Here is a 25,505-nt window from a genome sequence, read left to right on the forward strand (position 1 = left end):
AACAATATTTTTATTAAATCTTATTTTTATACTTATGAGGGGTCCTCATTAGGTACGCTTAAGTATTTCAGAAGCATCGTAAAGATAATATGACAACCCTTTTATTTAACTTGTCTTGGTAAAATTCTGTTTTCAACGTGGTGTGGATTGCAAGAAGTGCCGTCAAATTGTTAAAATGTTGGCCGGGGTATTTATACTGAATAAAAACATTTGAAAATGGTACGTTATTTATTCATTGCTAACGTACTTTGCTTACGTTGAACTAATCGTTCGCCACAATATTGCTCGAGATGCCAATACATCTTAAAGATTGGCAACTCGTAGCAAATGTCAAAGACAGCTGTGTTCTCGCTTGTTTATAAAACAAATGCAACCGGCAAAGTAACTTTTAAGCGCTTTTATTGAATCCGATTGAAAAAACAATTTTAAGTAATCTCTAGAGAAGTGAGAGTTCCTGGCCATCATGACCGGCGATAGTGAAATGGGTAACAATAGCACAAATGAGGGCAATGTCAGTGCCATTGATGTTGATCATTATCGAAGGCTAGTGAAGCAATTCTGTGATATGCGTCGCTATCAAACTGCATTATTTTGGGCTGAAAAAGTTTGTTGTCTCAGCCAGAATGATCCCAAGGATGTGTATTGTCAGGCACAATGCATGTTTTTACTAAAGGAATATCATCGTGCTGCCCATACTATACGATTCCATAAATTGGAGAAAACCCATATTCCATGCTATAATCTCTTGTTGGAGAGCCTGTATGAAGCAAAGGAATTTAATGAGGCTATTGTCGTTATAAATACCGTAGATATTGAATATTTGGCTTCATCTTTAATTAATCAGCCATTGGATGGAGTAGGTATGGAAGGACCAAGTATGCTATTTGGTGAAGAAGGCACTAAAAATGTAAGATCATAAACTGAGCATATGGAGTGTGTTTGTAAGCGATTAATTTTGTATGTTTATTTAAGGAAATTTTGGCTTCCATCAGCTTTCTGAAAGGTAAAATCTACGAGGCTATGGATAATCGAGGCTTAGCTATGGACTATTATGTTCAAGCTTTACACAAATCTGTTTATTGTTTTGAGGCCTTGGAAGCTCTGGTGCAACATGAAATGTTAATGGCTTGGGAAGGTGAGTATGTAAGGCTACCCAGCAAATAAAGCGTCGCCAAAAAAGTAGTGAACATGTTCTTTTTGGATCCGAAAGTGGTGCAAAATTGAGGCAGAAGCGATTAATTTAGCATGGGCTTGTTATATGACAGTTGTCCACCATTTCAACAGCCGTTGCACTGAATTTGCATCTCTTCTTAAGGTGTAATCCAAATACAGTGTTTTGGATGTGAATTAAAAACAAGTATATACGGCCGTAAGTTCGGCCAGGCCGAATCTTATGTACCCTCCACCATGGATTGCGTAGAAACTTCTGCGAAAGACTGTCATCCACAATCGAATTACTTGCGTTGTGGTAATTCTTACCGTGGCAAGGTATCTTAAAACTTCTTTACATCGTTTTCTAAATTGTGAGTTAGTCCATACGTGGTATATATTAGACAAAAAAGTTATGTATAGGTATGTCTTCAAATAATTACGAATCGATATGGACCTTTGGACGGTACGTGGAGAGCCAGAATTGAAATATGGGGGTCGCTTATATGGGGGCTATATACAATTATGAACTTGATATGGACCAATTTTTGTGTGATTGGGACCTAGTTAGGCATGGTTGTTAACGGCCATTTACTAGCACAATGTACCAAATATCAACTGACTCGGATGAAATTTGCTCCTTCAAGAGGCTCCAAAACCAAATCTCGGGATCTTTTATATGGGGTATTATGGACTGATATGGGCCACTTACCAAATTTCATAGTTCGGATGAATTTTGCTTCTCCAAGAGGCTCCAAAACCAAATCTCGGGATGGGTTTATATGGGTCTAAATATAATTTTGGGCTGATATGAAACAATTCCTGCATGGTTTTTGGATACCATATACTAACATCACGTACCTAATTTCAACCTAATCGGATGAATTTTGCTTTTCCAATGGGCTCCGGAGGTCAAATCTGGGGATCGGTTTATATGGGGCTATATATAATTTTGGACCGATTTCGACCAATTTTTGCATGGGTGTTGAGGCCATATATTAACACCACATACCAAATTTATACTGAATCAGATGAATTTTGGTCTTGCAAGAGGCTCCGGAGGTCAAATCTGGGGATCGGTTTATATGGGAGCTATATATAATTATGGAACGATGTGGACCAATTTTTGCATAGTTATTAGAGACCATATACTAACACCATGTACCAAATTTGAGCCTGATCGGATGGCATTTGCTTCTCTTACAGGCTCCGCAAGCCAAATCGGGGGATCGGTTTATATGGGGGCTATATAATTGACCGAAGTGGACCAATTTTTGCGTGATAATTAGAGATCATATACTTACACCATATACCAAATTTCAGCAGGATCGGATGAAATTTGCTTCTCTTAGAGGCTCCGCAATCCAAATCTGGGGATCGGTTTATTTGGGGGCTATATATAATTATGGACCGATGTGGGCCAATTTTTGCATGGTTGTTAGAGATCATATGCTAACCATTAAAAATATGAAAAAAGTGAGTTACAAAAAGTTTAATTAAAAAAAAGTAACCGTTGTGCCTTTAGAAGAACATTTAATTTTTTTTGCTGGGAATTTATATATTAAATAAATTGTTGAAATTATTACATTGGGAATATCCCATACTGTCACTATGGGGGTTGCAGTCCTTGGATACAGCAAAACTCTTTGTAGAGCTCAACCGAAAGCAATTTTTGGGGCCAAACTGCAGACAATTTTCGGTAAAAAGACAAAATTCGAAGCTTTTTTTAATTGTCCACTTTCCTATTAAAATCAAAGTGAAATTTAAGTGGTTTTCATTTAACCTCGATTCGATATTGGTCAATATCAAAAGACGATTAGTCAATTTTCGCTAACATCAAACTCTGCAAGGAAAATAAAAAGAATGCATGATATACCCAGCAAAGAACGCCTAGCCAGAAAACCAATTAAAATGTACTTTTTGGATCCTGTAGTGGTGCAATATTGGCTCAAAAGAAATAAATTTTTATAAAAAGCTTGTCATATGGCGGAAGTAATCTTTTTATACATCCACTGCTTTTATTTCGCATTAGTTCTTCAGCTGTGATGCTACTTCAGTTTTTCGGATTTCATTTCAAAAAAATATTAGGGAAAATCTTGTAAAAAATTCGAAAATTTTAAGTCTGTTTTGAAGTGGATCGGTCACTTTTAAAATATTTTTTAGAAATTTCTATTATTTTATTTGTCCTTACTGTGTTTTATGCACAGTAAAATTCAGAAAATTTGAATTTATTATCTTGTAAAGTGAAAGCCCAAGCCCATCTCTAAAAAAGCTTCTTATAGGTGTATTTTAAAAATAATTATTTGGAAGAACTTCCCAATTTTTAGTTTGCTGGGTAGTGATAAATATTTAAATTTTCTCTTTTTTTCAGAAAAAGAACTAATGCAACATTTACCTCTTGAATTACAATCATCTGAACCGGATGCAAAGTTCATAACTAAATTATATGAAACAAAATTAAAAAAATATTATGAATCAATTGGTGCTGTAAGTTTTAAAGTTAATTTTCTACAATTCCTTTGAGTAACAATTGTGTTTCTAATAGCATACAAATGCCGAACAAACACCTATTGGTAATATGAGTACTCTCAAATCCATTAAGGAATTAAATGAGAAAATTCAAATGACACGTAACTCGGATGCTAGCATACACAAAAATATTCTACCAAAGTTTATGACTCCTTCACATAGTCAAATAATGTCACCAGCCAATAAGTAAGATTAGATTCAAAACCAATAATAAAAAAAGGTAACTTGCTGGATCTCTTTTTGATTTTAGGGTTCTAGAAGATTTAAAGATACCTCCATTTTCCTTGCAAGTCAGTTTAACAAGAGCCTCTTCGATCATCAATGATTCGCAACGTTCGAATACGGAAACTCCTTATCGCAATCGTTCCAAAGAAAATGCTGAAAGTGCCAATGCAATGTTGCTTACAACATCCATGCAACGCATACAAAAAAGCACTGATGTTATGGCTGCCGAAGCTGAAAAGCTATTCTATGATTGTGAATATAAGAAAAGTTTTAAGATTTTAAATGAGTAAGTTGTCGACATTAATCCTCAGTATGCTGCTGGAAAATTAATACCAACTTTTATGTGTTTCTTAGAATATCGCACTATTTGGATGTACTAACTAAATTTCTCTTTATTTTCTAGGTTGCTGAAGATTGATCCTTATCACAATGCGGCCTTAACAGTGCAAATTGGATGCCTGGTTGAATTTGGTGACTATAACAGTGAGTAAACTCAATGTAGATTTTCATATACCCCAACCACATAATGGTTAGATATTGATTTTAGACTCCATAAAATATATACCGATAAACTCGGGATCACCTCATGAGTGGTTATAGCCTGACTTTTGCCATCGTTAAAAGTCGATTAATAAATATAAGTTGATGAGTAGATAAGAAAATCAAAAGTATTAATAGAATTTCAAGATTACAAAAAGTCGACTTGAATTTTCGATTTATTTTGGCAAAAAGTCGATTAGTCGAAAAGCAAATTTTCGTCTTCGATCTCTAGTATGTGAGTCATGTTCTCTCTTATGCCAATTTTCCAGTTCACTGAAGTCGTATGGGCTGGAGATTGTAAACAGAATCAAAAAGTCGACTTTTCAACCTTTCGACTTTTTCGAAAATTTTAAAAGTCGGCATTTTCGTTCAAAGTCGATTAGTCTATTTTGGCCAAAATTAAAAGTCTATTACTCGATATTAGTAGATTTTTAAAAATATTAAAAGTCAAATCCCCTAATTTAAATATGTAATACAAACATCGGCTTCGACCTTTTTCGACTTTTGTATGCCCTCTATGTAAGTGATATTCTCTCTGATAAGACCAGCAATATCAGATAGGGTGAACTTTTTTTATCAATGACAGCAGTCATCTCCTTTGCAATATTCAGCTCAATAATAAGGGACCTTCTTTTGTCTTCTATTTGGGAACATACCCCCTTTTGGGGTTCGCAAAACGCAATAATTTTAGTTTTTTTTTCAGATTGTATTTTTTTTGTCATCAAAGTATCGCTTTAAACATAATCGCATCAATTAATTTCGTGATTGAATTAGAAAAAAAATGTTTGTGTGTAAGCGCCCGGTTATAGCACAGCAAACATGGATATGCTAAAGCCGAAAATCTATTTTTCAACTTTTTCTAATCTTCAAAATAAGCTAGATGATTTTTGCATTTACAGAAAACCGAGTCAAATCGACCAATCAATTTTTGATGTTGGTAAAATCGACAAATCGACTTTCTAATGTGACCAAAATCGACTAATCAAACTTTAACTTCAAGCTTAATAAAACTAAAAAAAATATATATGCCCATGTTCCCAAATCCACTTCCAGGTAAATGTGAATCAATTCCACGATTTTCGTGTCCTACAATCCACTTTCACCGGAATTTTCGTGAAATCAATTCACTTGCAAAAGTCTTGGTGAAAGTTGAATTATGTCCAAGATGTGTGTATTTCCGGTTAAAAAAGTACTCGCGTAAAAAATTTGAAATGTTTTATATTTAATACATGAGTTTTATTAAAACTGCGTTATTTTTAATTAAAAAAATAATAAATTATAATAAGTCTATTGATTGCACTTATTTTGATTTCCGCCTTAGTGAATTTTTGGGTGATTTGTGCAACCCAGCTGGTTACAGAAAAGTTCAAAAAAGAACGTGGAATTAAGAACACCAAATTTTCACGTTCGTGGATTTGGCGTGAATAGTGGAAGTGGAATTGAAGTGGACATCGGAACATGGGTGATTATTTGGGGCTATCTTAAATTTATTGAGTTTATTGAGACTATTCAGTCCATTGTGACATCATAGTGGTGAAGTTCTCTCTTAACACTGCATGCTCCGCGATTCTATTTATAGCGGAATGACAAGTGACTTAATTTTTATAGCCGAACGAACCTCTTAAAGAAGCTTTGAAACACTCAGAAATGCTCCCAGCATTACTGAGGGAAGATAATTCACCGCTGAAAATTTTTTACTGTTAAGTCGAAACTGAAACTGAATCTATGATCCTTTGTATGTAAGGCGGGAATGCTAATCACTGCACCACGGTGACTCCATATATTGATGTCTTGTGTTTGCTGAAAACTCTTAAATTTTCTGATATTAAGACACCACAGCAAACAAAATGTTTGCAGGTTCCACTTAGGAGCTTTAAAGAAAATCTACACACCAAAATATTTCCAATTAAATAGTTGATTGAAGTTGAAATTTTTTTCAATTAATTAATTAATACTATTAAATTATTAATCAAGATAGAAACATTACGTTAATTAAGTCAATGATTGACAATTTTTAATCAAACTGAGAAGACGGCCGTAAGTTCGGCCAGGCCGAATCTTATGTACACTCCACCATGGATTGAAACTTCTATGAAAGGCTGTCATGCACAATCGAATTACTTGGGTTGTCGTATCTTAAAATTTCTTAACATCGTTTTCTAAATTGTGACTTAGTCCATACGTGGTAGAGAGCCAGAATTGAAATATGGGTCGCTTATATATGGGGGCTATATACAATTATGAACTTGATCCAATTTTTGTGTGATTGGGGATCGATTTATCTGAGGGCTATATATAACTATAGACCGATATGGACCTAGTTGGACATGTTTGTAACGGCCATATAATAGCTCAATGTACCAAATTTTAACTGACTCGGATGAAATTTGCTCCTCCAAGAGGTTCCAAAACCAAATCTAGGGATCGTTTTATATGGGGGCTATATATGATTATGGACTGATATGGACCACTTTTGGTATGGCTGTTAAATATCATACACTACCACCACGTACCAAATTTCAACCAGATCGGATGAATTTTGCTCTAAGGGGCTCCGGTGGTCAAATTTGGGGATCGGTTTATATGGAGCCTATATATAATTATGGACTGATATGAACCAATTCCTGCATGGTTGTTGGATACTATATAGTAACATCACGTTCCAAATTTCAACCTATTCGGATGAATTTTGTCCTTCCAAGGGGCTCCGGAGGTCAAATCTGGAGATCGGTTTATATGAGGGCTATATAAAATTATGGAGCGATTTCGACCAATTTTTGCATGGGTGTTTGAGGCCATATACTAACACCATGTACCAAATTTCAGCCGGATCGGATCAAATTTGCTTCTCTTAGAGGCTCCGCAAGCCAAATCGGGGGATCGGTTTATATGGGGGCTATATATAATTATTGACCGATGTGGACCAATTTTTGCATAGTTGTTAGAGACCATATATTTACACCATGTTCCAAATTTCAGCCGGATCGGAAGAAATGTGCTTCTCTTAGAGGCTCCGCAAGCCAAATCGGGGGATCGGTTTATATGGGGGCTATATATAATTATGGACCGATGTGGACCAATTTTTCATGGTTGTTAGAGATTATATGCTGACACCGTGTATCAAATTTCAGCCGGATCGGATGAAATTTGCTTCTCTTAGAGTCCCCGCAAGCCAAATTTGGGGTCCCTTTATAAAAGTGGACCGACACCATCCGACCTACATCAATAACAACTACTTGTGCCAAGTTTCAAGTCGATAGCTTGTTTCGTTCGGAAATTAGCGTGATTTCAACAGACGGACGGACGGACGGACAGACATGCCCAGATCGACTCAGAATTTCACCACGACCCAGAATATATATACTTTGGGGGTCTTAGAACAATATTTCAATGTGTTACAAACGGAATGACAATAATATACCTCCATCCTATGGTGGAGGGTATAAAAAGTGACAGAAAACTAAAAATTTATTTCAAACAATTTTTTAATCAAAATAAAAACTAGAGGTCTGCATTAAAGGTCTGCACAAGCATATTTGAATTTACAAATTTCAAAATGTTCTGCAACATGAATAGAACTTTCAAAACATAGCTATAAGCAAAACATTCAAACATCAAATAAAACAAATATCAGAACATAACCTACCCATATTTGCTTGCAAACGAACGATGTTTTGAAGGTTCTATTCGAAACCAAGCATCAAAGTTGCAAGCATTATAGAACCTGTATGCATGTTCTGAAGTGTTTGCAACATTTTGTTATGCTTGAAACATCTTCTAAAAGAGCTGAAAGCAAAAAATTAAATGCTGGGACAGTTGGTGCGTAGTCATTGAACTGTGTGTGTGTGTGTGCAAGGAAAATTTTGCAAGCCATGGATTCCCCGAACGTAAGTTTTTTTTTTTCATTAAAGGCGGTACTACGTTTACCATTTATTTTGTTATGCCATTTTCTTTCAAGCTATATTAGATTTTCCATTTTAGTATAAGTATTTAAGTATAAGTAAACGAACATATAATGTTTATTTTATTTCATATCTAAAAAGACAACAATTGTCTTTTTTTTTTAAGAACTGATAGTTTTATTAAATGAAACCATGAAATGGTATTTTATTTTCCTTTATTTTAAATGAAATAACTATATTTTTTTACTATAAACCTATAAATAAAATTCAAAATTCTTTTATGTTAAAATTGAAAGTCAATGTAATTTATTTTCATTTTTAATCCTAAAAGTTTGACTCTAAAAATAAACAAAATTAAATCACACCAATGTGCTGTGCTGCTTGAGGTTCTGTAGAACATGCATAACCCACGCAAAACATTTATAACCCAAGTAGCAACATGTTCTATGCAACATGTATTTGATATTTGTTATGCTTGCTTTGGTTTCGATTGCCTTTTGTTGTGCTTGTGTTTTCAAGCCATGCTGTCGTCGGACGATGTATTTGTTCGGTTTGTTTTGCGAAGCGCTGATGTTTTGAATGTTCTATAAAAATTCAAGCCATTTGAAATCGCTTTCAAGCATACTTGTGCAGACCTTTAGTATGCAATTGGCTGTCGAATATAGTACATACACTGTCTTTCTCTCAGAGCGCAAGTAGTGAAGTGAAGAGAACACTTGCTTGTCAAATACCACCAAGTACTTATCCGAAACAATATGTGTTCCGAAAAAAAGGAACAATAAAAATGTAAGTACTTGAGAAAAAGTACAACATGGATTCTCTTCACTTCACGTGGTACCACAAGTATTGCTCAGTTATGTGCGAAGCAAAACTTTCCATTATTATTAATCATAGATATGTATGTATATCACATATTTCATATATTTATGTATGTCACACACTTACCTTAACGTTTGCCGTTCTTTATATCAATCCGAAAACATATATTATGGAGAGTAACTGTATTCTTGTATTTCTGAAACTGCACGTGGTACATGGAGTACTCTATGAAGTTTTGTTCTCGCAATATACTCGACGTGATCACTCTGAGTACACTTCAATAAGAGAGAAAGAGGAATATGTGTTTGTTGGTAGTGAAGACATCGGAGTAGCAACAAGAAGGTACTCGTGGCTTTTGGTGTTCATTAAAATGTGTAGCAATTGTTTTGCGACTCTCTCAAATAGATGTACTCATTTAGCAAGTACACGTGTACTCTGCATTTACAAATGGAATTGTGCAGACCTCTAATAAAAACACTAACCCTCATTTTCATGAAGCTCCGTTAGCGTTACGTTAGCTAACGAACATTTAAACCGAACTATAGACATATCTGTCATCTTGTCTATATCTATATGCCAGTTAGGATGGAAATTTTTCTGTTAAAGTTCACTGGATAAAAGATATTTACAATTAACTTTCTGTTAACTGGCAGTTAAAGCATAACTGAGCTACATGAAAATGGCCGTAAGTCAGTTAAGAAAGTAATTGAAAATATTTACGTTTTTAATTAAAAAATAATTGAGGTTTGCTAATGAAATCAATTTATCGAGTATTATTTGTATGCCCAATAAAAACTGAGATTGATACTATCATTTTCGGGATTGAAGACATCTCAAATAAAGATTTAATTAGATTAATTAATTTCGTGATTGTGTCAGAATTTTTGGTGTGTAGAATATACAAACGACTGTTTTAGTTCTTCAAAATACGTTGGGTACCATTGCAGAACCAAAACATTTTACGAATTGTGTTTTCGTAGACCAAGAATTACAAAAAATATAACAGCATACCCCACTGCTGTTTTTTCGGACTTTATTCTATTCTAGAGGCAGTGAGGCTAAGTACTTATTTCATAAATATTGAAACATATCTTCGCATACTCTTTTTTTATAAATAAAATATATTTTTCTATTTTAGAATTATTTTACGTCGCTCATAAACTTGTCGATCGTTATCCGGATAAAGCTATTTCATGGTATGCCGTTGGTTGTTATTATGATTTGATTGGAAAAAGTGATCCCGCCAGACGCTATTTATCCAAAGCAACTTCTTTAGATAGGTTATACGGGCCGGCATGGCTTGCTTACGGGCATTCTTTTGCCAAAGAAAATGAACATGATCAGGTATGTATTTCAGTCATTTCTATTCGAGGGTAAGCTGCAGATTAGCCCGTTTTATGGTGATCTACAGACTAACTGTTCATAACTGGAAAATACCTATAATAACTTATGCACAGAAAAAAAAAATTACCAATTTTTTCCGATTAAAGTCTTAATTGAGCTTTGCAAAGTATTCAATTAAAAATTTAATTGATTCAACAAAGTTTTCACATTTGGAGGTGTCCGGTTTTAAGAGTTTCAAATTGGTATAATATTTTTATACCCTCCATCATAGGATGGGGGTATATTAACTTTGTCATTCCGTTTGTAACACATCGAAATATTGCTCTAAGACCCCATAAAGTATATATATTCTGGGTCGTGGTGAAATTCTGAGTCGATCTAAGCATGTCCGTCCGTCCGTCCGTCCGTCCGTCTGTTGAAATCACGCTAACTTCCGAACGAAACAAGCTATCGACTTGAAACTTGGCACAAGTAGTTGTTATCGATGTAGGTCGGATGGTATTGAAAATGGGCCATATCCACTTTTACGTATAGCCCCCATATAAAGGGACCCTCAGATTTAGCTTGTGGAGCCTCTAACAGAAGCATATTTCATCCGATCCGGCTGAAATTTGGTACATGGTGTTGGTATATGGTCTCTAACAATCATGCAAAAATTGGTCCACATCGGTCCATAATTATATATAGCCCCCATATAAACCGATCCCCAGATTTGGCTTGCGGAGCCTCAAAGAGAAGAAAATTTCATCCGATCCGGCTGAAATTTGGTACATGATATTGGTATATGGTCTCTAACAATCATGCAAAAATTGGTCCATATCGGTCCTTAATTATATATAGCCCCCATATAAACCGATCCCCAGATTTGGCTTGTGGAGCCTCTAAGAGAAGCATATTTCATCCGATCCGGCTGAAATTTGGTACATGGTGTTGGTATGTGGTCTCTAACAATCATGCAAAAATTGGTCCACATCGGTCCATAATTATATATAACCCCCATATAAACCGATCCCCAGATTTGGCTTGCGAAGTCTCCAAGAGAAGCAAATTTCATCCAAGCCGGTTGTAATTTGGAACATGGTGTTAGTATATGATCTTTAACAACCGTGCCAGAATTGGTCCATATCGGTCCATAATTATATATAGCCCCCATATAAAACGTTCTCCAGATTTGACCTCCGGAGCCTCTTGGAGGAGCAAAATTCATCCGATCCGGTTCAAATTAGGAACGTGGTGTTAGTGTATGGTCGCTAACAACCATACCAAAATTGGTCCAATCACACAAAAATTGGTCCATATCGGTTCATAATCATGGTTGCCACTAGAGCCAAAAATAATCTACCAAAATTTTATTTCTATAGAAAATTTTGTCAAAATGTTATTTCTATAGAAAATTTTGACAAAATTTTATTTCTAGAGAAAATTTTGTTAAAATTTTATTCGATTCATAATAAAATTTCTATAGAAAATTTTGTCAAAATTTTATTTCTATAGAAAATTTTGTTCAAATTTTATTCGGTTCATAATCATGGTTGCCAGTCGAGCCACAAATAATCTACCAAGATTTTATTTCTATAAAAAATTTTGTCAAAAGTTTATTTCTATAGAAAATTTTGTTAAAATTTTATTTCTGTAGGAATTTTTGTCAAAATTTTCTTTCTATAGAATATTTTGTCAAAATTTTTATTTCTATAGAAAATTTTGTGAAAATTTTATTTCTATAGAAAATTTTGTTAAAATTTTATTTCTGTAGAAAATTTTGTCAACATTTTATGTCTACTTTTTCAAACTGAATTATATACGTATTGGATCGATCTTTTTTGATTTAATATGTACCACGTATGGACTTACATACAATTTAGAAGATGGTATTAGGAGGTTTTAAGATACCTTGCCATCGGCAAGCGTTACCGCAACTTAAGTAATTCGATTGTGGATGGCAGTGTTTAGAAGAAGTTTCTACGCAATCCATGATGGAGGGTACATAAGCTTCGGCCTGGCCGAACTTACGGCCGTATATACTTGTTTTTAACTTAAATTTTATTAATTTAATTAATTTTCTTTATTTGGAATAAATAATTGTTTAATAGACTTCGTCGATTTATTTGATGGATTTATTATATTATACAAATACTATCTTCATATTATTTTAATTATTTTTCAGGCTATGGCCGCATATTTTAAAGCCACACAACTTATGCGTGGATGTCATTTACCTCTCCTGTATATTGGTGTAGAATGTGGATTGGTTAAAAATCTTGAACTAGCTGAAAAATTCTTCTATCAAGCCATGTCCATAGCTCCTTTGGATGTGTTCGTTCTACATGAATTGGGTGTAATCAAATACGAATATGAATTGTAAGTAGAAGGCACACATTTCCAGGCCTAATATTATTTCATAAATTTCTCTATTGCAGTTATGAAAGTGCTGAAGAAGTGTTTCGTACTACAGCTGATATTGTTACAAATAGAGCCAAACAAAATAAAGAAGAAGTTTCTGCAAGATGGGAACCATTATTTAATAATTTGGGGCACTGTTGCCGGAAGAATAAGAAATACAAAGAGGCTCTGGAATATCATCAGTATGTAAGTAATTCAAAATATATATATAAAACAATTAATCCTAAATGGTGGAACGAATGTAATACATGATGAGTAAGAGGAGTTAATGTGCGTTAAAGAAAATAAAAACTTATTTGTTTAAATTATAGAAAAAGTTTGACGTCTGGGCTTTCAAAGTCCTTTTATGAGGCTCAAATACCGCAAACTACCCCGTACAACTAACACTATGGCTGTGATCACACTAGGCAAATATTTGACCAAAATGAGTGTCAAACTGTTTTTTTTTTCATTTTTTTATTTTTTATTTATTCATATGTTATACTAAGCCTACAAGGCCAATAATTAAAGTACAACTTGTCTTAAAGCCTAGGCAAAGAAATACAATCATAATTATAACAATAATAATAATAGTAAATGCAAATATGAATATAATCATAGTTATAAAAGTAACTATCAAGATTGTTGAAAGTTTGTTTGAAGGGCCCCCACCCAATTAAAAAAAAAGAAGAAATATAAAGAGTCTTTCGTATGGAAGTATGTGTCCTAAACAACACCAATAAATCATAACCATTAAACAAAATGGGAAACAAAAAAATTAAATATTTTCAAGCGAAAAGCATTATTCGAATGAGAAAAAATCCTTAAGTCAATTGGAAGCAAGTTCCATCAACGAGCAATGCGAACAAGAAAGGATCTCTCATACAATCAGCACGTTATTCTAGGTATAATTATCTGAGTATTCCTTGTCGAGCGAGTAAAATCAAAGGCCTCACATAAAGCTCTAGGTATTCCACTTCTCATGACCTTATAAAAGAAGAAGAGATTGACACAATCAACAAAACTGGATAACGGTATGTCTACAAATTTCACAACCAACTCCGAAATGTGGTCCTGCCGTCGAACACGCCTCAATTTCAAGAAGTTAGTGGCCGTTGTAACAGACACTATCTCAATGCCATACCGTGTAATAGGCATTAGCAAACCATGGGTCAATCGAGACCTCACCCAAAAAGGCAAAAACAAATTGGAAGAATATATCCTACGCAAAGTCGCATATATTCTACCTTGCACCGTGTCAATGTGAGGACCAAAACACAAATGCTTGTCAATCAAAACTCCCAAATATTTTAGCTGATCGACGCATTGAACCACATTTTGGTCAACCATAACATTAATATTGATTGATTGACAACCAAAAAGCACTGCCTTCGTCTTCAGAGGATTCAGAATAAACGAGTTTCATCTCGGCGCAAACAAAATTTCACGTTATTCTCCAAAACATCTGGGAACTCACGACCAGCACTAAAAAGAAGTAACACGTCATCAGCATAAAGAAAGGTCGAACAACTAGTACCTCTCAGACACTCCAGTAAATCATCCATATAAAAAAGAAATAGACTTGGACCAAGGACTGGACCTTGGGGAACGCCAGAAAATAACAGACGAGTACATGAAGTCTTCCTGTTCATATTTACAAATTGTGATCGTCCACACAAATAGGAAGAAATGAGGGAGCAAGCACTTCTTCCAGGACCATTTACAAAATATCTGCACACCGTTTTTTTGGAAATAGTCCTCTCGTGACGTTATATAGCCAATATGAGCTAAAACTGTTTACTGGTTTGTATGTGGCGACGAATTTTTTTGATTTCTGTCAAATATTTGCCCAGTGTGACCGCACCGAAGGTATTATATGAGGTCTATCCTTTTATATCAAATTAGAAAAACGTCAAAATACTTTCGAATTAAGACATACTGCATTTGTAATTTTATTAATAATAATTTTTTTGTTTTCTTTTCAGGCTTTACTCCTCAAACCGCAATCATCACAAACGTATACGGCCATTGGATTTGTTTATGCTCTAATGGGTAATCTGGAAGAGGCTATTACATATTTTCACAAAAGTTTAGCATTAAATCGCGATTGCATTGTCACCTCTACGATTTTAAAGACATGCATAGAAGATTTTATGGATGAGGATTCCATAATTGATGATATCTATGACAAAAAATCTTGGGAAAATAATTCCGTTTATAAAGTTACCAAAAATGTCTATCAATTTCCACCAATTGAAGAAGAAGTTTCACCCACTGTTAAATTTACTGGAATGAAATTGAAATTTGATGATGAAGATATATCAACAAATTCGGATAATATCGATTCGAATGTAGGAATGGATATGAGTATGGATATTTAAAATCGTGTGCAAAGTGAAAAATTGGCAATCTGCAGACTGAGACACCACTAACAAAACCAGGGTAAGGAAATTAAAGTTAAACACACATCTATTTAGTAGACATCGACGTAGAATAAGATCAGTCAATAAAATAATGTAGATGTTTAAGAAAAGCCAGCAATTTCTAAGAATTAAAGGAAGGCATATGTGTAAATTTATGATATTCTTCGGCGCTGTGAGTCGAATAAGTACAAGCTTACATGCTTTCTAGGTTCTAATAAGATCCTTAAAAATGTGTTAATAAAAATTACTATGAAAACAAAATATGTTTTTTTTTTGTAAAATTATATTTTTATTTACTTATGAAATTATTTATTATAATGTAATACTGTCATAATCATATTTCCTTTGTACCGGATTAATGTTCGATTTTTTTTCAAGCCATTGGATCATCCCCAAAACCCATACCAGTCATGATACCACTCACGAAACTATTTATAAGAGAATTATCTACGGCATTTTCTGTGCCAGCACTAGGAGCGGGAACTGCGGGCGCAGGAATAGGGGCCGGTACAGTTTCTGAGCCTGAATTATATCCACAATCGTACATTTGATTTAGTTTTTCAACATCCATGTCGGAGAAGCCATCACGTTGTCCCATCTTTGAACTGCCCATTGAACGCTAAAAATGAAAAAGGTCAATATTAAAAAACATGTGAACAATTACATACACTCAAAGAAATTTGTTTGTAGACACAACAGAAACGTCTGCTAAAATGCAGAAAACAGTATGCTGTTGAAAAAGGAAAGCAGCCATTGTTTGGTGAAATAGCAAACATTTGTTGCTATTTTTTTAAGTTCGATTGCATTACATCATAATTTAGTTTGGCAAACAAAAAAGTAAACTAGGGGCTATTTTTGGTTGTTAAATATGGGGGGCACCGTGGTTAGCATGCCCGCCTTGCATTCAGAAGGTCATGGATTCAATCCTAGTTTTGACCAAACACCAACATGTTTATTTCACTCTCAGTAATACTGATGATGCTTTTGAGTGTTTCAAAGCTTCTCTAAGTGCTTTCACCGCAATGTAGAATGCCGTTCGGAGGTCCCTTGTCATTGAGCTAAACATAAACAGAATCGGGCAGCACTCAGTGCTAAGCCAGATCTTCAGCACTGTCATATCATAAAGGACTGAATGGTCTAAGTTATCCTGAAATATCGGGCCTAACCTAAATATGTTGCAATTTATTGTTTGTCTGCTATTATAATTGTATAAATTATAAGAGCAGACACCGGTTAACGTTAAGGACCTAAAACAAATCAAGAAATTTGCGAAAAAACTCGGGATTTAATTAGAAGGAATAAGCCGACTTTTTTCAAAGTTAAATCTAATAGCCTGTTTCTGTATGTCGAACGAGCTCTATCGATCGACTGAAATGGAAACAAACCAAAAATCAGCTGTTTCTATGCTTCAGTCTTCACTTCAGTCGATCGATAGAGCTGGTGCGACATACAGAAACAGGCTATAAATTGGAAAAAGTCGAGATTTCAAATTTGGAAAAGATTGATTTGTGACTCTTGTGATTACTAAACAATTAACTTTTCTGAGTTTTCAGGACAAAAAATCAAAATCACACCCCCCTCTCAATTCATAAAAGAGTTTCCGGCAAGTCGATTTTGGTTACAAACTGCTAACATAAAAGTTCGATTAGTCGATTTAACTCGATTTTCAAAAAATGTAACCAGTCGATTAGTCCAATATGAAGATTGCAACAGCTCAGTCCAAGTTTTTGTGTTTTGAGTGATGCAAAATTTCTGCTGTAAAAAGGAGATATCTTGTCAATAATGTACTGAAATCAATCTCAGCTTGAAGTATGGGAATGCATCCATACCTAGACTTTGAAATAAAAAGGAACCCCTGGACACGGTTGCCACACTTGCTAGAATTCTACCAAAGCTGGTAGATTTTTTACTGTTTGGTGGATTGGTCGAATTCTTGATGCTTAAGTAGATTTTGCAAAACATTCCTTTCCAACTAAGAGGTACTTCAAACTTCTATAGAAATACAATTTTGAAAAAAATTTCTACAGCAATAAAATTTTGACAACATTTTCTATAGAAATACAATTTGGACAAAATTTTCTATAGAAATAAAATTTTGACAAAATTTTCTATAGAAATACAATTTGGACAAAATTTTCTATAGAAATAAAATTGTGACAACATTTTCTATAGTAATAAAATTTTGACAAAATTTTCTATAGAAATAAAATATTGACAATCTATAAAAATAAAATTTTGACAAAATTTTCTATAGAAATAAAATTTTCTATAGAAATAAAATATTGAAAAATTTTTTTTATAGAAATAAAATTGTGACAAAATTTTCTATAGTAATAAAATTTTGACAAAATTTTCTATAGAAATAAAATCTTGACAAAATTTTCTATAGAAATAAAATTTTGACAATATTTTCTATAGAAATAAAATTTTGACAAAATTTTCTATAGAAATAAAATTTTTGAGAAAACTTTCTATACACACAAAAAAATTTTTATCAGATTCAATCACAAAATTAATTGATCCAATTAATTTTTTTAATTGAAATGTCTTCAATCACGAAAATGATAGTATCAATCACAGTGTTAATTGAGCATCCAAAAAAATACTTGATTAAAAAATTAATTGACTTCATTAGCAAATTTCAATTAATTTTTTAATTGATTCAATTAAATTTTTAATTGATTCAATTAATTTTTTAAAATTAATTCAATTAATTTTTCAATTAAAAACGAAACTATTTTTATTCGCTATACTATATTTCAATCAATTTCTATAACTATTTTTAATCCTTTTTAGTTTGATTCCAAAAATTTTAAATTTTAAGAATTTAAAAAAATATATACATCCATAATTTTTTAACTGTCATACTCTCCCGAGTTTGATTAAAAAGTTAGTTGTAATAATTAAATTTTTAATTGAGAATTTAAAAACTCTCAATTATTAACTTAATTGACTTACCCCCATTTTCAGGAAGCTCCGTTAGTGCTACGTTAGCTAACGAACTTTAAAACCATACTATGGACATGTCTGTCATCTTGTCTATATATTCCATATGCCAGTTAGGAACTTAACTGATAAAAATTTTTCAGTTAAAGTTAACCGGAGAGAAGATATTTCGATTTTACTTTCTGTTAACTGGGAGTTAAAGCCTAACGGAGATACATGAAAATGGCCGTTAATGTGTCTAGTTTGATTAAAAGGTTACTAGTATCAACTAGTTTTTTTAATTGAAAAAGTTTTCAACTTCAATCAACTTTTTAATTGGGAATAATTTTTTTCTGTATAGAAATAAAATTTTGACAAAATTTTCTATAGAAATAACATTTTTGAGAAAGTTTTCTATAGAAATAAAATTTTTGAGAGATTTTTTTATAGAAATAAAATTTTTAAGAAAAATTTTCTATAGAAATTAAATTTTGACAAAATTTTCTATAGAAATAAAATTTTGACAAAATTTTCTATAGAAATAAAATTTTGACAAAATTTTCTATAGAAATAAAATTTTGACAAAATTTTCTACAGAAATAAAATTTTCTATAGAAATAAAATTTTGATAACATTTTCTATAGAAATAAAATTTTTGGGAAAACTTTCTATACACACAAAAAATTTTTTATTAGATTCAATCGCAAAATTAATTGATCCAATCACGAAAATGATAGTATCAATCACAGTTTTAATTGAGCATCCAAAAAAATACTTGATTAAAAAATTAATTGATTTCATTAGCAAATTTCAATTAATTTTTTAATTAATTCAATTAAATTTTTAATTGGCGTTGATTGCAAAATTCAATTAATTTTTCAATTAAAAACGAAACTATTTTTAATCGCTATACTATATTTCAAACACTTTCTATAACTATTTTTAATCCTTTTTAGTTTGATTCCAAAATTCAAAGTTTAAAAATAAAATTTTAAATTTTAAGAATTTAAAAAAATATATACATCCATAATTTTTTAACTGTCATACTCTTCCGAATTTGATTAAAAAGTTAATTGTAATATTTAAATTTTTAATTGAGAATTTAAAAACTCTCAATTATTAACTTAATTGACTTAATGTGTCTAGTTTGATTAAAAGGTAATAGTATCAACTAGTTTTTTTTAATTGAAAAAGTTTTCAACTTCAATCAACTTTTTAATTGGGAATATTTTTTTTCTGTGTAGAAATAAAATTTTGACAAAATTTTCTATAGAAATAACATTTTTGAGAAAGTTTTCTATAGAAATAAAATTTTTGAGAGATTTTTTTATAGAAATAAAATTTTTAAAAAAAATTTTCTATAGAAATTAAATTTTGACAAAATTTTCTATAGAAATAAAATTTTGACAAAATTTTCTATAGAAATAAAATTTTGACAAAATATTCTATAGAATTAAATTTTTGACAAAATTTTCTATAGAAATAAAATTTTGACAAAATTTTCTACAGAAATAAAATTTTCTATAGAAATAAAATTTTGATAACAGTTTCTATAGAAATACAATTTTTGAGAAAACTTTCTATACACAAAAAAAAAAATTATTAGATTTAATCGCAAAATTAATTGATCCAATCACGAAAATGATAGTATCAATCACAGTTTTAATTGAGCATCCAAAAAAATACTTGATTAAAAAATTAATTGATTTCATTAGCAAATTTCAATTAAATTTTTAATTGATTCAATTAAATTTTTAATTGCTGTTGATTGCAAAATTCAATTAATTTTTCAATTAAAAACGAAACTATATTTAATCGCTATACTATATTTCAAACACTTTCTATAACTATTTTTAATCCTTTTTAGTTTGATTCCAAAATTCAAAGTTTAAAAAAAAAAATTAAATTTTAAGAATTTAAAAAAAAATATATATACATCCATAATTTTTTAACTGTCATACTCTTCCGAATTTGATTAAAAAGTTAATTGTAATATTTAAATTTTTAATTGAGAATTTAAAAACTCTCAATTATTAACTTAATTGACTTAATGTGTCTAGTTTGATTAAAAGGTAATAGTATCAACCAGTTTTTTTAATTGAAAAAGTTTTCATCTTCAATCAACTTTTTAATTGGGAATATTTTTTTTTTCTGTGTAGAAATAAAATTTTGACAAATAATAGAAATAACATTTTTGAGAAAGTTTTCTATAGAAATAAAATTTTCGAGAGATTTTATTATAGAAATAAAATTTTTAAGAAAAATTTTCTATAGAAATAAAATTTTGACAAAATTTTCTATAGAAATAAAATTTTGACAAAATTTTCTATGGAAATAAAATTTTGACAAAATTTTCTATAGAAATAAAATTTTGACAAAATTTTCTATAGAAATAAAATTTTGACAAAATTTTCTATAGAAATAAAATTTTGACAAAATATTCTATAGAATTAAAATTTTGACAAAATTTTCTATAGAAATGAAACTTTGACAAAATTTTCTATAGAAATAAAATTTTTGAGAATATTTTCTATAGAAATAAAATTTTGACAAAATTTTCTATAGAAATAAAATATTGAAAAAATTTTTTATAGAAATAAAATTGTGACAAAATTTTCTATAGTAATAAAATTTTGACAAAATTTTCTATAGAAATAAAATTTTGACAAAATTTTCTATAGAAATAAAATTTTGACAAAATTTTCTATAGAAATTAAATATTGACAATCTATAAAAATAAAATTTTGATAAAATTTTTTATAAAAATAAAATTTGGTCAAAATTTTCTATAGAAACAAATTTTGACAAAATTTTCTATAGAAATAAAATTTTGACAAAAATTTCTATAGAAATAAAATTCTGACAAAATTTTCTATAGAAATAAAATTTTGACAAAATTTTCTATAGTAATAAAATTGTGACAAAATTTTCTATAGTAAGAAAATTTTGACAAAATTTTCTATAGAAATAAAAATTTGACAAAATTTTGTATAGAAATGAAAATTTGACAAAATTTTTTATAGAAATACAATTTTGACAAAATTTTCTATAGAAATAATTTTTTTTTTAAACCTATAAGATAGATAGGATCTTTGTGTGTAGGTATATGGTCTTATAATAAAATTAAAAAAATAAAATCGATTGTTCGAAATATTTAAAAAAAATGGTTGTTGGTAGGCATTAAAATGGATCGATTCAGCCCTTCTCCGTAATTGGAAGTTGCTTTTCATTTACAGTCATACCGTACATTGTTCAAATGAATAACGCAATGGAAACTAATTTGCGTAAAAACTTGTTTAGTTACAAAAATGTGAAGTGTTTTAAAAAATTAAGTTTAGCCGGAGTCGGAGTCGAGCAAAATGGTTGCGACTCAAGCAAAATCTTTTCCAATTGATAACTGTTAAAAAAAACACCCAGCAAAATCTTCAGACTCCAACTCCAAGTGTCTGACTCCACAGCCCTGGTTAAAACTACGGAAATGATTGGTACCTTAGTAAATAATTGAGTTTACGAATATTATACATATTAGTGAGTAATTTACCCTCATTTTACCGCCTAGAAGTATGCAACGTTTTTTCTATATTAAATAAACCGAGTTGATCTCCTGAATATTAAATTTTGAAACGGCGGTTTTCAATGAAATAGAGATAAAATGAATTTTAGGTTAATGAGGCACTAAATTGAAAAAATTATTTCTGAATTCTATATAAAACTTTTTTAAAAACGAGTGTGACACTTTTCGTCTCACTTGTTAGAAATCCTCTACGATAACCATTGTAGTGTCCATTTAGACAACCTTTTCATAAACTCATATTAACTGATCTCCTTTAAAAATGTCAATGTAAAGTCGTACAGTAAGACCTCTCAGAAGTGGTCACTCACGGTCCCCTAAATTTTGTCCACTTATGAGAGGTTACTTTTAATGTGAAAATATGATATATAGTGTGGTATATATCACTAAAATTATCAATTTTTGAGAGGTGACTGGAATTCAGAGTGTGCACTTGTGGGAGGTTTCACTGTAGTATTCTACTTACCACTGGCACTATGGTGGGTTGACCATTTGTTGAAAAAGCATTGGCCGAATAATGCATAACACTGCCATAATCATAAGGGACGCCAAATGCTATAGTCTTCGAAGCTCTTTCAAAATTCGATGTAGCACTGGGTTGTATATTCTGATATTGAATGCTCACGTACGAATCACGTTCTTCACGATTTTGTTCATGCAAGAAACCCAAAGCATGCATCAATTCATGTATGGTAGTTCCCGGTTTGGTTAAACATCCTGGGGATTGAAGATTAACTTCCTGCTTACCACCCACACGACCAACCGAAGACCAACATCCAGAATTACCACTAACAATGGAAATGTAATCCTGTTCCGAGGAACGTGGTACAAAACGAATACAGGTACGACGATGATACTCCTGAATGGCATGTTCAATAATGGACATATCTTGGGCATTGAAATTACCACGAATTTCATATGGAACAATGCCCTGAGGCCAACGCGAACTTTGGGTGGTAAGGCCGTTTTTCATAATCACACCTTGCTTGGGTACTAAAATATCGCCCTCCAAATATGTGCCCAATTCTTCAGGATTAACCGAAGAAGATTCTGCTGTATAGTTTGCTACCAATTGGGCGGTATTTTCATTATCTGGTTCACCAAACAAAGCCATGCCATAGAAACTCAAATCAATGACATCCTTTGACGGAGGTTGACGAGGTGGGGCTTCCAAAGAATTGGCACTAACTACAACAACATCCTCATCTTCACCATTTGGGAATGCCAAAGGGCTTCCCATGGTTAGGGCCACCATCAATGCCATAGAAATGAATACTGGAGTTATTTTAAACATGATGTGGACTTCAAGCGGACTTTCCAATGCTAATGCTAGTTTAAGTTAAGGTAACTATGCTTCTGTTGTCTTCAAACAATTTCGGAAGTATTTATATGAACTCAGTATGGTGCCATGTCCATATGGCACAGACGTCACACACTCAGCGAATTTGCCCTTTTCCCTTATGTGCAATCTATTACACAGGTGTTTTTATTTGGCCCCTGAGCGGCAAAGTTCAAACGTTTATCTTTCATAATTAACATAACAATCATTACATGTTTGAGAACTTCCTTTCTATGCTAAATTTAATCGTTTTCCAATTTTAATGGAATCTAATTAAAATTATTTATTGTATTCCTATATCGGGCTGTATTTTTTTGGATGTTTATAATATACGATTTTCCCACGGCCGAGCCATTTTCGTCTTTGACTTTTGCCAAAAAGAGTACTCGTATCTCCACGGAGTTTTCAAGTTTCTCCATAATTGAAAGTAATGGGTAAGCAAATATTTTATTGTCATTAAACAATAATTCTATATATCTAACAAAAAATAATTCGGATGATTTTCGAATACAAATTTTAAAGGTAGTTGAAGGAATTTTGTCTTATGCTATGGTCACACTGGCCAAATATTTGACAGAAATCAAAAAAGAATCCGTCGCCACAGCCAAACCAGCTAGCATTTTAAGCTCATATTGGATATATAACATCATGGTAGGAGTATTTTCCAAAAACGGTATTCAGATGTTTGGAAAATGGTTCTGGGAAAATGTTTGACACTCACTTTGGTCAAATATTTGCCTAGTGTGACCATAGCTTTATGTAATGATAAAAGTTTTGTCTCAGTAGAATTCTTTTGACAAAATTTTCTATAGAAATAAAATTTTGACAAAATTTTCTATATAAATACAATTTTGACAAAATTTTCTATAGAAATACAATTTTGACAAAATTTTCTATAGAAATAAAATGTTGACAAAATTTACTATAGAAATAAAATTTTCGTTTTGTTTGTTATTGTTGGTTTACTCTTCAATCATTATTGTTGTTTTGGATTTCAGCTTAAAACCATGCATTGACTAAACTACAAGTGTAGTTTAACCAACAGAGGAAAAGTGTGTTTGTCAAATTTATTTGGGCACAGCCCTATAGACTGCAAGATGGTTCGATGTACAGCTGTTTCGGAATTACCACATTCCTCATCAGCATCATAGACCAATTAAATATAAGACATCTCAAATGGATTCACAGCACTGCAGTTTGTCTGCACACCGTAGAGGGCTCTTTTTAGTCTGCGAATGAGTAATTTTTTAATTTAGCTTTATTATACCTTCCGCCATAGGATGGGGATACCCCCCTTTGTCATTCCGTTTGTAGCACATCGAAATATTGCTGTAAGACCCCATAAAGTATATAAATATTCTGGGTCGTGGTGAAACTCTGAGTCGATCTGAGCATGTCCGTCCGTCCGTCCGTCCGTCTGTTGAAATCACGCTAACTTCCGAACGAAACAAGCTACTTGGCATAAGTAGTTGTTATTGATGTAGGTCGGATGGTATTGCAAATAGGCCATATCGGTTCACTTTTACGTATAGCCCCCATATAAACCTATCCCACGATTTGGCTTGCGGAGCCTCTAAGAGAAGCAAATTACATCCAATCCGGCTGAAATTTGGTACATGGTGTTAGTTTATGGTCTCTAACAACCATGCAAAAATTGGTCCACATCGCTCCATAATTATATATAACCCCCATATAAACCGATCGCCAGATTTGACCTCCGGAGCCCCTTGGAAGAGCGAAATTCATCCGATTCGGTTGAAATTTGGTACGTGATGTTAGTATATGGTATCCAACAACCCTGCAGGAATTGGTTCATATCAGTCCATAATTATATATAGCTCCCATATAACCCGATCCCCAGATTTGACCTCCGGTGCCTTTTGGAGAACCAAATTCATCCGAGCTGGTTGAAATTTGGTACGTGGTGGTAGTATATGATATTTAACAACCAGTCCATAATTATATATAGCTCCCATATAAACCGATCCCGAGATTTGGTTTTGGAGCCTCTTGGAGGAGCAAATTTCATCCGAGTCAGTTGAAATTTAGTACATTGTGCTAGTATATGGCCGTTAACAACCATGCCTAACTAGGTCCATATCGGTCTATAGTTATATATAGCCTTCAGATAAATCGATCCCCAATCACACAAAAATTGGTCCATATCAAGTTCATAATTGTATATAGCCCCCATATAAGCGACACCCATATTTCAATTCTGGCTCTCTACGTATCGTGCAAAAAGTCCATATCGATTCGTAATTATTTATAGACTTACCTATACATAATTTTTTTGTCTAATATATACCACGTAACATATAGGCGAGCATGAACGTCATTACACATTATGTTGAAACCAC

The 25,505-nt window shown here is 32.2% G+C and overlaps 2 protein-coding genes across 2 annotated transcripts; one reads left to right on the top strand and one right to left on the bottom strand.

Moving 5' to 3' along the window:
* The first annotated feature begins 352 nt into the window (after positions 1-352).
* Cdc16 (cell division cycle protein 16) lies at positions 353-15,571 on the top strand. The gene is made up of 10 exons (XM_075291721.1): positions 353-907; positions 973-1,135; positions 3,521-3,636; positions 3,695-3,864; positions 3,929-4,189; positions 4,307-4,386; positions 10,303-10,508; positions 12,673-12,866; positions 12,926-13,094; positions 14,873-15,571. Exons 1-10 carry the CDS (start codon positions 464-466, stop codon positions 15,266-15,268), a joined length of 2,199 nt encoding a protein of 732 aa, XP_075147836.1. The 5' UTR covers positions 353-463; the 3' UTR covers positions 15,269-15,571.
* A 19-nt stretch (positions 15,572-15,590) lies between these two features.
* LOC142231876 (hatching enzyme 1.2-like) lies at positions 15,591-23,100 on the bottom strand. The gene is made up of 2 exons (XM_075302537.1): positions 22,273-23,100; positions 15,591-15,929 (listed from the first exon to the last, which is right to left on the bottom strand). The coding sequence occupies exons 1-2, from the start codon at positions 23,098-23,100 to the stop codon at positions 15,684-15,686; spliced, it is 1,074 nt and encodes a 357-aa protein (XP_075158652.1). The 3' UTR covers positions 15,591-15,683.
* Between the last annotated feature and the right edge of the window lie 2,405 nt (positions 23,101-25,505).

This window comes from Haematobia irritans, chromosome 1 (assembly GCF_050003625.1).
Source record: "Haematobia irritans isolate KBUSLIRL chromosome 1, ASM5000362v1, whole genome shotgun sequence".
Lineage (NCBI taxonomy): Eukaryota > Metazoa > Arthropoda > Insecta > Diptera > Muscidae > Haematobia > Haematobia irritans.

Excerpts from the sequence above, each read along its gene's own strand:
- Cdc16 (XM_075291721.1), top strand. The coding sequence starts at position 464 with ATGACCGGCGATAGTGAAATGGGTAACAATAGCACAAATGAGGGCAAT. Across the intron at positions 3,637-3,694 it reads ATTATGAATCAATTGGTGCT|CATACAAATGCCGAACAAAC; the intron begins GTAAGTTTTAAA and ends TGTTTCTAATAG. Across the intron at positions 13,095-14,872 it reads CTCTGGAATATCATCAGTAT|GCTTTACTCCTCAAACCGCA; the intron begins GTAAGTAATTCA and ends TTTTCTTTTCAG.
- LOC142231876 (XM_075302537.1), bottom strand. The coding sequence starts at position 23,100 with ATGTTTAAAATAACTCCAGTATTCATTTCTATGGCATTGATGGTGGCC. Across the intron at positions 15,930-22,272 it reads AACCCACCATAGTGCCAGTG|CGTTCAATGGGCAGTTCAAA; the intron begins GTAAGTAGAATA and ends TTTCATTTTTAG.